This window comes from Orbicella faveolata, unplaced genomic scaffold, assembly GCF_042242905.1.
Source record: "Orbicella faveolata isolate gen_17 unplaced genomic scaffold, um_ofav_v1 contig_35, whole genome shotgun sequence".
In the NCBI taxonomy this organism is placed as follows: domain Eukaryota; kingdom Metazoa; phylum Cnidaria; class Anthozoa; order Scleractinia; family Merulinidae; genus Orbicella; species Orbicella faveolata.
In genome coordinates, this window is record NW_028301564.1 from 25,170,001 (window position 1) to 25,185,146 (window position 15,146).

Genomic DNA, 15,146 nt, shown 5'->3' on the forward strand with positions numbered 1-15,146 from the left:
ATCACCTTTCCATAACTTTGTGATACCTACATACTAACAAATTCTGTACCCCCTTACCAAGGTCGTCTCCTGGCATCATATAAATCAACATGATTTGGATTGTTATTGTCCCAGCGTTTGGCTGAAAAGAAATAGCTAGTTTTAGTGTGTGACAGCCAGTTTGACATGCATGTCTACAGTTAAGTTAAAAAATGATATAATTACAAAATATATTTTTTTTGTTCTCTGTTTTAACACAAATAATTGAATATCATACCAGGATATGTTCTCATAAATCCCTTATCTGAACCAAAGTATTGCCAAGACAAGCTTGGGTCGTCATGTCGGTTGTCATCAAACACAGTATCCAGAGCTGATGTCCAGCTGATTCCATTGACAATCTCTGAAGCTGCCAATTGTAAATAAAATATTCACAGTTCAACTTCCAAGCCCAAAAACATATCATATCTCTTTACTGAATGCAAACATTTTAAACTAGGAACACCTTGCAAGAAGGCAAGACTAGCATTTTTCTTTGGGAGCCTGAAACATTTTGACTTTTTAAATTGGGACACTGAGACTTCAAAGGGTTTTTAGGTCCCAATTTGTTTTATAATTATTATTGTTATTGTTATTATCATCATCATCATCATTATCTGAACGGCTCTTAATAGAGTCTGTACGTCTTGTGCTCGCATTGAGACTTTCTTAGCTTCGTTTGCAAACAAAACACTCTGACAGAGCTTTGAGAAAAATTAGATGGCAAGAACAGTGAATTCAACAAATGGTATGTTACTTTTATGAGTTCATAGCCTTGCAAAAGAAATTGAGACATGTTCCAACTAGTGAGACAATCTCAGATAGTGCAGAGTGTAATTTACGGCTCTGATACAGTAGTCACACAGGTCCTCACCCATGTCGTTCTCTCCCTTGGTAGTCAACTAGGCCTTTTCCCCTTTGCAGAATATAAGCGGACAAAAACTTGATAAGACATAATCTTAACAGTGTGTATGTTTCATGTTTGTGTTTTCTTTCAAGGCCCAACGATAACTTACAATTACCATTTGTCTAGATGGTTTTAAATTTATCGTGGTATTTTATGTTGAGTTTCGTTCATTTTGTAGCAAATGTGACAATTTTACTTTTCACGTCAGTGTTTCTAATTTGATACTTTTGTTTTCCTTGCCAGTATATCCAACAAGATACCTTTGTTTCCACGAAAATATAAGAAAGATGGCTATTTTGTTACTCACTGCTGGAAATAAATGGAATATAAAAGTTAAATATCTGCTAATCTAATTATCAAATAGTCACGTCCAGTCACAGAATAGTGTGTTCTAATTCTGTTGCCAGCTTTGGTGTTAACAATAAAACCATGTAAAACTTATACACAATGCTATTAAGTAATGCAACTGAGGAGTGTTTCAACGAGAAGTATTGAAGGTAGACATCTTTACTTGACCGAAATTATATCCCACGTCCATGCGCGAGTCACCTCATCGACTGATGAAATTTAATAACCGGCTTCAGTAAGTCCCACCGAATCTGCCGCAATAATAACGAAGTTTCTTTTGTCACAAATTCACTAGTTTTACATGTAACTAATGCGGGAAAGTTTCGGCTGAATATGAACTTTTGGCTCTCCTTCATATAAGAGGAAACAAACAAGCTGCTAAGGAGAAGCAATATATTTCTATTCTTTATTTGAAACCTGGCAAACACACAACAGACGACATTTCTTGAATCGAGCTATGGAAGGATCCTGAAGATACGAAGCCACAGTAGCATTCTTTGCAACAAAAAAGGAGACCTGACGTTACCTGAAATATAGCTGCTATCCCCAGCCAAAACAAGAGTGTGGTACCACTCATAACAAAAAAATAAAAAAAGAATGCATCTGAACTTGAGAACGGAGTTAATCACACTAGCAATGCTAGAATGCATGCGTCTTACATGTTATGTTCAACCACAAGGAAAAGAACTCAACGTTCATGGGCAGTCCCAATGAAATGTAACTTTCACCTAACATATAGTCGACCTTTGACGTTAACTAATCTGCGCATGCGTTTGGAGCAAATTGCTTTTGTTTTTAAGAGAATAGCACCACAAGGATAGCATGAGATTTGCAAAACCATATAATTATATACTTTTGTCATGTTATCGAAGAAAGTAACGTAGATATGACACGTTTTGTGTAATGCACATGGGCACCTTTTAGCTACCCCACCCAGCCCCCCTTCCCACAAGACTAATTGATTAATTGAAATTAATTAATTAATTTAACAAACATTAAATTTTACACCTTATTGTGTCAGAACATAGTGCCTGACTAAACAGCAGCCCCCTAAACCATCCCAATAGTGCACTCTGCACTAAAAACATTGGAGACTATGAGACCTGTGAAATTTGGCTATAAATGTCATGGAAGATCCTTTTAGAATACCATTCCACTTGAAAACAAGCCATGGAGGCCTCCAAATTTACTATATGAAGTTTCAGTATTGTATTGCAAGCTACATGTAAAGAGTATTGAAAACTGTCAAATGTGACCTTACCTCCATTATAGACATCTGTAGGGACATGAACAACACTCTTGTTAAAGCTGATGGCATTTTTGAAGGTAGAATTGTATTCCAATTTCAGACCACTCTTATTAAGATACTTATCCAAATCCTTAGCATTTGGATAGTCTTCTTCACTCAGCTGAAATTTAAAATAATAAACAAATTAATGTTCAACAATTATTCCACGAGCGCACGTTGGACATGAGATGGTAGATAGTGAACAAGGCACATAGTGCCAAGTTGGCTATAATCATCTCAGATCCAACAAGCATGAGAGGAATAATTGTTAAATTATTAGAAACACTTCCGATTATCATCCATCAAATACTTCTGCTCACACGCAATTGGTCTAAATGCATCACATGACTGAATATTCCCCACCTAAAACTGGGAAATATCCAAGTGAAATTCCCCATTTTCAAAAATATTTGAAGGATAATAAACATGCTCTTAGAGAACTGTTCACTTTTCAGAACAGATAATGTCCATGGACAAATATCCAAGCATATTCCCGCCCCATATGGAGGCTATTGTTTATATATAGAGAAAACTAAAATGAAAACATAAAATATTATGCCCCCAAAAATTAATAATATGCACATTATGCTTACCATATTTGTAGAGCATGGTATAATGGATCACATATACTATGGTGGCTAAGCCAATTTTAAAGTTAAATCATAAAAAGCCATAGCTAAAACATATTCTTAATTGTGAGTTCTGAGACTTATAAAGTTTACCACACTGTCAATATAGAAACCTTACTTTCAAGTTTTTATTGTACTTGTATTTGCAGTAAGCATCCTCTGCCTTCTCCACCAATTTCTATAAAATGGAATTAAGATACCAAGCTTAATGAGTAGCTCACAAATTAAAGGGGTGTGGAGTATAAGGCCCTAGTAAGTAACTGCTGATGTAAAGTCAAACTCTCCTTGTGTCTCACAAGGGAATACAAGGCAATTTGGAAGGAGAATCTAACAATTTATCAGAAGTCACTTAAAGCTTTTTTCAGGCCCCCTTCAATTTATTAGCTTGTTAACCTCAAGTGTACCACTGTTGAGAAACTTAGAACTACATAGATGTACACTTGAACTTAAAATTAGTCTCACAGGACATTCATCTTATATATGGACAAATGTCCTGCTTTTGAAGAAAATGCTGAATGAATAGGTTTGTTTTCGTCTATTGTATATTTCCAGAAAATATCCATAGAGGGATTTTTTTCTAACACCTCCCACCCCTCTGGAAATTCCAATTAAGTTTCATATATTTCTTCACAGCTTTTGGTCTTACAGAACCCACCTAACTCCAGGAAATTCCAATCCCTTCTGTTGGGGGAGGATGGATATCTTCTGGAACAGAATTGTGGGATGGGGAATTTAGAGATGTATGTATCAGAAAGTTTAGAATTATTCTTGTTACATGCATATTTGAAATTTTCAGTCTTAAGAAATTGTCAGCTGGGTCATCTTTGAAAAGAATCCTTTATGTCTGACATCGATACATTTGACTCAGAAAAAGGTGACAGCTGACTATCAGGTATATGACAATATTACAATATTGAAACCATCAACATCACAAAAGAGCTGACCTCTGGAAGTCAAAAGGCAAAGAAAAATCAGCTGAGCAATCTAACCAAAATCATGCAATGGAAGGCAAATAGAGCTATTCAAATCAACAGCCAAACATTCAAACCATCTGTTCTAACAGTCACAAAAAACCAACAAAAATGGGACATCCCGTGCGAGAATTATCTTAAAATCCCTTCTAAAAAATGATTCTCTGTAGATCTTGATGAAAGTCTGTTGGGATCCTCATGTGGATTCTCAAAGATCTTTCAATTTGAAGTTCTTGCAAAGATTAAGCCGCAAACATTTTTGAAAATCTTATTGGATCCTTCAAGTCCTTCCAATAGGATGACACAGGATATTGGCTAGTTCTAGTGGTTGTTACAGGATTCTAGTTAGATTCCTGATTCCTTTCTAGGATCTTAAGAGATCTAATATATAAGATTAAGATTTTATAGGATCCTATGGGATCCTTAGTAGGTTTTCACAAGGGGTCAGCCTGGGATCATGTGTTCTTAAGGTATCCTGTGTGGTCAAGTGTTCATTGACACCCTCAATTGATACCTTCAATCGACCCTTGATTGACTCTTTCAATACTTGATCAACACATTGGTTGACACTAGATCGACACTTGATCGACACTCGATTGACATCTCACTCGACAGTCAGTCAAGAGTTGATTAGTTTTTGCAGGCATGCCATTGAGTGTTGATCAATACATGAGTCAATCAACACTCGCCCGACTATCAACAGACTGTCAATCAAGTGTTGATTGAGATGTTGATCGAGGGTATCGATCGAGAGGTATCGATCGACACTCAACCACAGATGACTTGGCTTTAGTACACATGATCTCAAGCTCCTAAAACCCTAACCCTAACCGTAAACCGCACACCAAAGGTTGAGACCTAAACTTACACCTGCCTGTCAGTTTACAGTGGTCACAACTCCGACATAAACTGTCGGAACAGTACCATTTTATAGAAGATGGCAAAGCATTTATGCATGAAACATGATGAGGGCAAAAATTAGTCACACATGAAAATATGTGGCTAAAAGACATAAGTGCAGATTCGTGAATTTATAAAAAAAATAACATTGCTCAAAGTAGCTATAAGTGTTATGTGATGCGCGAATTTTGTTAAAATTTGCTACCCTCTGTTTAGTCATGTAAACACGTAATAATAATATTATCAGTGAGACTTGCAACAAGTTACATATACTCTTGACTTGCCCAGTAATCTTCTCATACAACATTATGACATGACCTGAATTCAAAAGCTGTACATAAACCTTTCAAAAAGTTTTTTTTTTCTGACATCTCTGCCGAGTAAATTATTCTCCTGGGTAATATTTTCCTCCTTATCATTGTGTTGCACATGGATGTTACTGGTAGAACAATATTTCAATAATTTCCAAGCTCTCTTCCCTGCAGAGGCTCTCTAGCTAGGGGAGTGGGGAAAGTGAGAAAAAGAAGAAAGAGGGAATGTGGGAGGGATGGGAAGAGGGAAAAGGTGAGAGGTTTCCCCTTCCTAGCCTTCCCTACACACTTTCCCTCCCCTCTCCCCAGTATCAAAATTGCTTTAAGCCTACAATGCCAAGGCAGCATAAAAGAGGCCTCCATGGGGCAGAGAAACTCTAAACAATCCCTTTAGCCGCAGTTTCTAGTCAGAACTTTAACCACACTATCACGTCACAGTACTCTAAAAGATGCAGAATACTTTTGCAGTCCAGTGATCATTCATTTAACTAATTTTCTCACGAAAATAAATTGTGAAAGTCAACTTTCATTTTTTCTTTTGTATTTACTTTTCTACTCCTTTGCCTTTAATCACTGGAACATACATGTATAAGGGAATATAGTTACCTATGTCAGCTTAATGAATTTTAATATTACATGCAAATTTCTCTCATTCATATATATTTTGTTTCTGAACAAATGGACAGCAGACAAGCTGTCTAGAGCAACAACCCTAATTTAAAACTAAACATAAATCATTCCAAATTTTCCAAATTAGTAGTGGTAAATGGCATAGGGGAGGGGGTACATCAGAATTTATAAAGCTCTTTGCAATATAATTTTTTGTATATATCACAACAAAGATACAACAAAAATTTAGTATTTCTATAAATGAAAGAGTTCCAAACAAAATTTAATTGCTCCATATTATTTTATAATTATTTAGATCTTTTAGCATATAATTTTCCATCGTCTCTAGACAAGTTACCGAGAGAGCACTAATTTTATTTCTCATTGCAAATTAGTTATTTTCATAACAATGTTGACAAAATAGGAAAGCTGAATACGTCTATTTGGTAATCAAAATCCACAATTTTGTATATAAATGTATTTATCAAAACTGCAAATAGATTTCACAAAAATTTTATAAATCCAGAAATTACAATGACAGTAGCACAATAAAATACGAACAAACCGCGTGAAAAAAATTTTTAACTTTAAGATTCTGGCTAGGATTGTGATTGAGAATTCGTAAGCTTACAAACACAACTAATGTTGCACCGTCACTAAACATATATAGCTTAAATAGTAGAATATTTTTCAATTATTCATACGAGCTCCGTTCAGGAAGGAGTTTTGAAATGTTTACCTGCAGGTTTAAGATCACACTCACTTTAATTTAAATAAAAAAAAAAACTTTGACACAAATTGAAACGCGCCGATCAAGTAGGAAGCAGCAGCTTTCGGGAGCGACAAAATAATTTCGGCGCCTCTTCTAGACCCCTTCCGTTTCTGACTGTAAAACTCGAAAAGCTGTTAAATGGGTAAATTTTAAACTTGCGAAATCGCGTCTGATTATTCTTAATTTGGCTTTGTAATAAAGAATTCTAAGTTAGGAAAGTATACATGTAAAGTAATTTCAAAACTAAATTATACGATACAAAAATATCGACCGCAAATTTATCAAGGATAATAAGCTCAAGCCGAAAAACATCTTCAGCTGTCGTGAATTTAAATTAAGCTAAAACTAAAGCTTTAACTCCGAAAAATAAAAAAATCCTTCTGCATGGCTCATAAACATTATATCAAAAAGGTATTACCAATGCCAGTTTTAAGGCACTAGAAGATGACAGGAATCGCACAAAAATAATGAAATCGCAACCAGTCTTGTCAATCAGCGCTCCCGACACGAAGTATGATTTCCTGATATAAGGTTCAGGTGAAAGTGCTGTCAATTTACGGGATTGTAAACATTATACGCTGGATTTAATTTCAAATGGATTTTACCTAATCTGTAGCGACCACACCAAGATTTCTGCCTCCATACCTTTAATGAAGATGTCTTGCTGCTGAAGAAAACTTTCATTTCTTCTCTCATTTTGTTGAGAACTTCGTCATGCACCTCTTCTGGCGTCAACGTTAAGTTTTCATATGCCTGTAAGTTCAACAAACTTTGAATGATACTAATAGCTCATCACCATGAAAAACATGAAACGATATGAAATACGAGTCTCGCTGATACCTGTTTTAAGTATTTTGCACCGGTCACATTCTCCGTAAATTCAGCAGCTTCTGATCCGATGCGTTTTGCCCATCTTCTTACCCTAGAGCGTCAAATTTTGAAAATCATTCCTCGCTAGTTTGCGATCAGTTGAGTTAAAACCACAGAGAAGCAGCAATCACAAAAAATATGAACCGCAAAAGAAATCTGGTTCACTTACATGTCGCTTGTCAGTTCTGTTGCGCTAACCCTACAACTAGAGAAGAGTATAAGGCCACAAAACGAACAGAAGTATACGAGAGACTTCTCCGCCATCTTTCGCGTGTGACCACTTAAATGTCAACACCGAAGGCTCAACATCAAGGCCGAAGGCGCACGTCTGCGTCCCTAATTAGATGGATAGGTGAAAACTTGCTTTCAGACTAATTTATCCAGATTTCTTCCTGAGCAATTTAGTTCTCTTAATCGATCTTCACTTGGAGCCTGCAAAAGAAGGCAGTGAATCGCAGAATAAACGTCCACCGGTTAAGCCTGATAACATCAAAAATTGCGACAAAAATAACTATTTTGCAGCGACAAAAACTTTTGTTCTTTCTAACAATACGTTACCCTGCAAGTGTGAAAAAGAAAATTGTCCGAAGCAGCCGCGGGATTTATAAAAAATAGCCAGAAACTCCGAAATTCCGGCTTCTTCGCTTGTGATCTTGTCGGTAAACAACAGCGAAAAAATACCCCACTATTAAAGTTAATGGCCTTGTCATTTGCCTTTTTCTGGAGTGGAAACAAGAAATTCCTGCCGGCAAATTATTTAAATTTGTCTATGAGCGATTCACAAACGAGATCATTCGGTATTTCAAAAGCTTAAACAAAAGGAATAGTTATTTTCGAGAAGCCAAATGAAGTTCAGCAAGCAGCTGTATGTATATGTTTAGAAAACAGACTAAAGAGTATTCTGCCGACAGCTTTCATTTCCCAAGCCTAGTCATTTCCCTGACAGTCGAGCGAACAGATTCTGACAGACTCCACAGTGGTAATGAATAATTGATGCATGTTATCCAAATATCGTCGAAAACTTAGAATTATTTACCTTTTTTCCTCGCAAATGATGTCAGGAAAGACAAGATAAAGAGTCTATAAAATTTGAGCACAAGTGCGGTTGAGCTTATCTTTACACACTTTGACGAGGTGCAAAAGAGGAGCCATGCTTTTCCAGCCGTATTCACTGCTCAGCTGGTAAATTATGTGATGTTAAGAAAAAAGTTCAATGCTAATTCAGTTCTGGGATAAAGAAGAGCAACCAGCTGTGTAAATACTTTCAACGTTTGCACGTAACTGTGAAACTGTGACCAAATGCATGAAGAGCATGCTTCTATTTTTCCCGCCGATCAGGGGGTGCAATTTTTCACATTAAAAAAATAATATTTTCAAATTCTGAAACTGCAGTAGTAATCAAATAATAATAATAAAAAAGGTTAGTTTCATTTACTCAGGCACTGAAATATCCAAACAAACTGGTTAAAATAGTGCTGTCAAATAGGCACACGAACCGAGACATATATGTACAGATAACCTCTATGCATGAGACAACTTCCAGGTAGGGGCGTACGTTACCATGGTGACGTTTGTGTTCGAGAACTCACCTGCGGACTTTAATAGCTCGTTCTCCTTTTTTCTCTGTTTCATATTTCGTTCGCTCTTTCACGTTTATCCTATTTGATTCGTAGTGTGAGAAAGCCTGCATAATACGTACACGTAGGCATAGTAGGTGTTCCCGCTAAGCCACGAATATCCAAATGTATTTTCTCTAAACATTTTACGGTGCTTCATGGAAATTATCAAAAGCTTTTCAACTTTGATCATAGAAAAGGCTGTTTGCTAGAGAAGCTGTTTTTGGACCTAAATCTGGTGGGTGGTAACCATGCTAACGAGCACTTTTACAAAGCACGTAGCTCGGACAATTCGATTATTGAATCAATACAGCAGGTTGCTGGAAACATTTTTTAGGAAAGTCTGCCTTAATGCTTTCATTCATTTTCATTTTTCATTCATAATGCAAACTAGAGTGGTTCCAAAAGTAGCTTTCTTTTTTGCCAGTTACAATCATTTTGTTTTCACGGACAATATATCCAGCAAGATCTGTAAACATTCTGTCAAGAACGTTATAAAGGACAGCTCCTCGAAGAGGTCATTCATAACTATGTAAGTAAGGTGATCGACATCTGTGTGAACAAAAACGACAGAACGTATTAACAGGTTCCTGGCGAGCTCGTCCCGCTTCGATCGCTTTACTCTCCGAATTATTCAGAATTTCCTCACTGGCCGGGCTTCGCGATCAGGCTAAAATATCAGTAATTATTATACATTGAACTCACTATCTCTTTTCTGATCGGCCGAAAACCTACAGTGGATTTTCAAAATCAGCGCCTGTGACGTCATCTAGCTGCAGATTATCCAATAATCATTTCAAGGACACTCACGGGTAATCATGTCATGCGCGCATGACTGAGGTGCATGATTTGTGTGGTAACAGGACTGAGTGGAGTCCAATAGGCCTTTTGCAGCTAAGCCATCACGTGACCTACTTTTCATAAAAATTATGAGCTATAACGTAACGAATGCCAGAAATTGAAAAAGCATGTCGAAAATATCAAAATGGCCAAGTTTGAGGCCCCCATCATTAAAGACAGAGATTTTATGAGGGTCTAAATTTTTGAAAAAATTAGAAGATTTGTATGGAAAATGTTGTTTTTCCATACAAATCTTCAAAATTTTCCGAAAATTTAAAGTGTTGTATAAACTTACATCTTTAATTCCAGGGTCCTCAAACTTGGCCATTTTAATATTTTCGATGCGCTCTTTCCATTTCTGGCATTCTTTCAGCTATAGCCCATAATATAAAAAATTTCTAGGAAAAATTTGGTCACGTGACCCGAGCTCAATTGGCCTATTCGGTCGGTTATCATAAGAGTGATAACAAAATCGGACGACCGCGCAGAGGGAGTCCGATTTGTTTATCACGAGTATGATTACAGACCGAATTTGATGACACGAAGTCTTATTACCAATTAATCATAAAAATTACAATTTCCGAGAAAAGAAGAATTGACAAGTTATGAAAGAAAGGGAAAATTTGCATTAAAATACCTACAAAAGAGATGTAAACATTCTAAGGCCACTGCGCCCCCTACCGGCAATTAGGCGCCAAAAACACAAAAGCGCACGCACGCACGCACGCACGCACGTAACTACAACTTTGAATGTGATTGGCTTATTGAACTGTCCGATAACAAACTGTCTAATAACAAACTTTATTATATGGCTAGCTCCGCGAGCGGGCAAGATGAATCAAATCCTGCGCTATGATTGGCTACCTGAGCGGGCAAGATGGAGCTATCTTGCCCGCTCGGGACTACCCGCCCTGTCCTGCAAGAAAAATTTCCCCGAAAGCAATATAATAAATCCTTTATTGACCAAGTTTGTTCGGTCAAGATGGCTGGATATTGGCCTCGGTCTCTTTTTGCGCGTTTATGGACCTCGACTCCGTCTCGGTCCATAAACCCGCAAAAAAAGAACTTGGCCAGTATTCAGCCATCTTGACCGAACAAGCTTGGTCAATAACCCATATGTCCGATAACAACTTGGCAAGTGAATTAGTGGAAAATAGGAGTTTTTTAAACCAATTACAATCGAGGAAATTGTGATTTTTATGATTACTAAGGGTAATCATGTCAAGTTCGGGCGCTTTGTGTTGCTTGCCGTCAGTGAAGAAGCAAAAACATGACTTCGGCTTCGGCTGATAACCCCTTCCTCGACCTTGATTATTCTGGATAACACAAAAACCTCATTCAATAATTGTTTATAAACACGCAAAGAAATTGTTTCCATCATAGGCTACGGTTATATATTGAGATTAAAACTTCATTAAGGTCATTAGTCCAGGATGGGGAAAAAAGAAACAAACCAAGGTGGGGAAAACAAGATCTGCCCCAAAACACGGCTTCCAACTCCTGTGGAGAGACACGGCACGGTCACCCTCGGACGTCTTCACTCCGTGTTTCCAGGTTTGCATTTCGAGCCAGTTTTCTCTTGCATTCCCATACCATATTGTTGTCCCATGGAAAAGTAAGCTGTACCAGCAGAACTGCTTGGCGAAGAACTGCTGGGGACTTCTGGGTGTTGGAGGATTTTCCTGACTGGATCGATCTGGCTTCAAAAGCCAATGACTCTTCGTCATTCAGCTTATTTTTCAAAACAATTTGTTGACTGCATGGCAGATACATCAAGCCTCTACGATGCCTTCCAGCCACCGGAGAACTATCGCTTCATAGCAGCAGAGTGGAACTTAGTGAGGTAGCAGAGATGTGCCAGCTTTCTAATCAGTCTGCTTTTTTATGTCTTTGATTCTTTTACGACTTCTTGCAAACTGTCTCCTAACCACTAGGTTCTTTCCACCGACATTCTGATCGACTCAGGCTCGATAACAGGGGCCAGAACCACAAAAAACCTTGTTTTTTTCCCGAAAGGTGCATTGGATAGTGACTTTTCATACACAGGGAAGATGTGGTCTACAGGAGCAGACCTTGTCTGAACGCATATACATGCCCTCGATTCCCTTGTATTCGAACAGTACACGCTTAGAAGGGTTGGCAGAATGTCTTACACGGAATACAAGAGCCTAAGCACTGATCTTGAGAGGTTCCTTTGGCGCCATGGACCATAAGACCACTAGATCTCCCTATCCTCGACAGCTTTCGATGTGGTCCAAGCGCCGTGTTGTGGGTGGCTCACTGCAACATCAAATCGCTAATCCCTCCACTATCTTCCTAATAGGGTCTCTTCTCACCCTGCCCGACAGTCCCGCCTTTCCCTCCTCCCCGGATGGCCAGTCTGCCTCGCCCCCTCCCCCGCCTTCCTCGCCTGTCCTGTTTGCCCCACAGACAATTCCTAGAACACAAACTGCTCATCCAGCACGGTCCCCTTCACTCCTTCTGATCATGTCCAACCATCTGCTCCTGCCTAAAAAGCATCTAGTAATCCCTACGGCTTCTGTCACTACCCACCGTGCCCCACCTCAGTTGGTACACCACGTCTCACGGAATTGGTGACAGGATTACCCCAGTCCCTAATGTCCCGTAAAGCCTTGCTTTGGCGACCTTCCACTACTCTATAAGTGAATTTGCCCAAAGTTGGAGATAAGCTGTGGAGATGTAGAGATGCGACCTCGTCAAGGTCTCTGATACACATAGCCACCTCGATCCTGAGGTAACTGCCATTGCTGCTGGCCCAATGCTACGTTTCGGCATAACCTCTATCCTAGTGCATGGCTGGGAACCAAGCCAGACTGAAAGTACTTAACCACAAGGACACACTTGACTCTTGTTTGAGGTCCCGGCCGTCCATCTGCTTCCGAATATAAACACGTGCAGTACTTGTAATAATAATAACAACAATAATAATGGCATTTCGGGCAGTATATCCACAGGGTGGCTCTTCGCCTGCCCGATGCTAACTAAATTTACAATTGTAAAAAGATTAAAAGATATCTAAGAATTTATATCTATATGTAAACGAGATAAAATTGTGTTTTAAGATATGCTAAAATAAATAAATGAATAAATAAATAATTAAAATTATGCCAGGTGTTCTAAAGCTCTCTTAAAAATAATGTTTTTGGTGTCTTTACAAAATTTAATATAGTCTTGGCAGCACCTCACGTTGCTGGGCAACGTGTTAAATAAACTTGCAGTCTGGTCCTGTAGAGTATTATTAATTAAAGATCTCTCTAACTGAATGCTGTTACTAGATCTTAAGCATCTTTCGTGTTGAAATACATTAAGTTTCAGATAACTTGGCCAATATGGGTTGTGAAGGGCTTTGTGAGTTGCCTTAAGTAGGTTCCATTCTCGTTGTTCCTTTACGGGAAGCCATTTGAGTTTCGTAAGGATGTCTTCGGATGACACAAATCTACCAAGCACAAAACTTGTGCTACAGTGCAGAGAATAACATCTGCCAAGATGTTATAGTACTGTTGGGATTCTAACCCCCGGAAGGATGGGAATTTTCTGCTTTGATCCTTCACTTAGCGTGCGAGCAGTCTCACGTTTGAGTCGCGCGCGAGCGGCGAAGAGCAAAGTGATCCGGCGGTAAGGAATCTGGTGAAGAGGTGCCAAGAAAGTGCTCCAACGTGAGCCTGCTCGCAGGCTATCCTTCACTAAAGCCTGGTTCTCATATGCCGCCGACATACCCGCCGGCACGGCCTGGGGCACCGTTACGGCATATGTGAACATTTATCGCCGAATCATAATCTATTCCAGGCATTGACCGCCGGCTTGCCTGCAAAGTTGAGCTGAATTCAACTTCGCAGGCAAACCGGCGGTTGTCGGCGGTTGTCGGCGATGAAAATAGCTTATGTGAACATCATCTGCCGACGCAACGTACTCCAGTAAGACGAATCGATCCATATTTACAGGTGAAATGGTTGAAAATTGCGCCAATTCACGTAAATTTGAGTATGTCGGCGATCCATCGCAGATGCGCCAGGGACCCACCGGAACAGATCGCCGAACATTTTCAGTTGCAACCGGTGACTACGTCGCAGGTAGGTCGGCGGGATATGAAAACCAGGCTTAAGACAGACTAGATTCACCATCTTTGTGAGCTGTCATATTCGTAGGGGCCCTCAGATGTCCATCAGCAGCCTCCACACCCTGAGTAAACTTCTGACTCCATCTCCGTGGCCATAACACAGGATGCACAGCCTACTGGTGACATGGGTATACAGTGCTCCAGGGACTGCCACCTCGTATAAGATTGAGCATAGTTAGTAGTCCTCTCTACTAACTATGGATTGAGTGATACACACAGATGTTGAAACACCCGTCTGAAACGTGTCATGGTACCAAATGATGAAAAAGTTTATCATCCCTGGAACAGAAGAAGTCTGAAGAATCCCCAAGCTTTACAATCAGCTTGGAAAATCTCAAACTTCGGCCTTGCCGTGTTGACCGAGTGACAGGTTTCCACCCCGTCCTTGCATACGGTGGCTGCGCCCGCAGTACGAGCGGTAGTCAAAACTTAGCTGTCCTACCTAACGACAAGATACTAGTCTTTTTCTTCACGGCTATTAAACAAAAAATAAAGACAATTCCAAGTTGCTTTGGCTTCTTCTAATATTCAACTCAATAATTCTGGGTTTAATTTGACGAGAAACAGCACGTTTTGTTCAAAATGTCGAAAAAGGGCACAACTATTACCCTACCTGGCGACAGCGATCGAAGAACGAGTTGCCGAGCGCAGGCGAGGTAGGATACACAAAATGTCTCATATTTTTCACTCTTGATAATTCGATATGGCTTTTGAAGTAAAAAAAAAATCCTTTTTCGACTTCAAGTATAATGCATTTGACATAATTTCAGTAGAGTATTCCCCGCATGCAGAATTTCGATTGGTTAATTCAAATTCCAGGCTCGCCGGCCGTATGCAAGGCTAGAGGTACCAATTCTAAAACAACACTTTATCTCCCGTCATCTATTTTTCGGCTCAATAGACCACTTTAGCTTGGGCGGTTTGTTTTC

At 39.1% G+C, this 15,146-nt stretch overlaps 1 protein-coding gene across 2 annotated transcripts in view; it reads right to left on the bottom strand.

Moving 5' to 3' along the window:
* Window positions 1–8,503, bottom strand: part of LOC110063175 (voltage-dependent calcium channel subunit alpha-2/delta-2-like) — a 40,072-nt gene extending 31,569 nt beyond the window's left edge. For both annotated transcript variants that reach the window (XM_089273822.1, XM_089273821.1), the window contains exons 1-8: window positions 8,182–8,503; window positions 7,793–8,055; window positions 7,594–7,675; window positions 7,399–7,506; window positions 3,309–3,368; window positions 2,535–2,682; window positions 257–388; window positions 58–121 (exon numbers count right to left, since the gene is read on the bottom strand). In XM_089273822.1, the coding sequence (XP_089129948.1) occupies window positions 58–121; window positions 257–388; window positions 2,535–2,682; window positions 3,309–3,368; window positions 7,399–7,506; window positions 7,594–7,675; window positions 7,793–7,887 (689 nt within the window). In that variant the 5' untranslated portion in view covers window positions 7,888–8,055; window positions 8,182–8,503. The remainder of the gene's footprint in view (window positions 1–57; window positions 122–256; window positions 389–2,534; window positions 2,683–3,308; window positions 3,369–7,398; window positions 7,507–7,593; window positions 7,676–7,792; window positions 8,056–8,181) is intronic.
* Window positions 8,504–15,146: the final 6,643 nt, after the last annotated feature.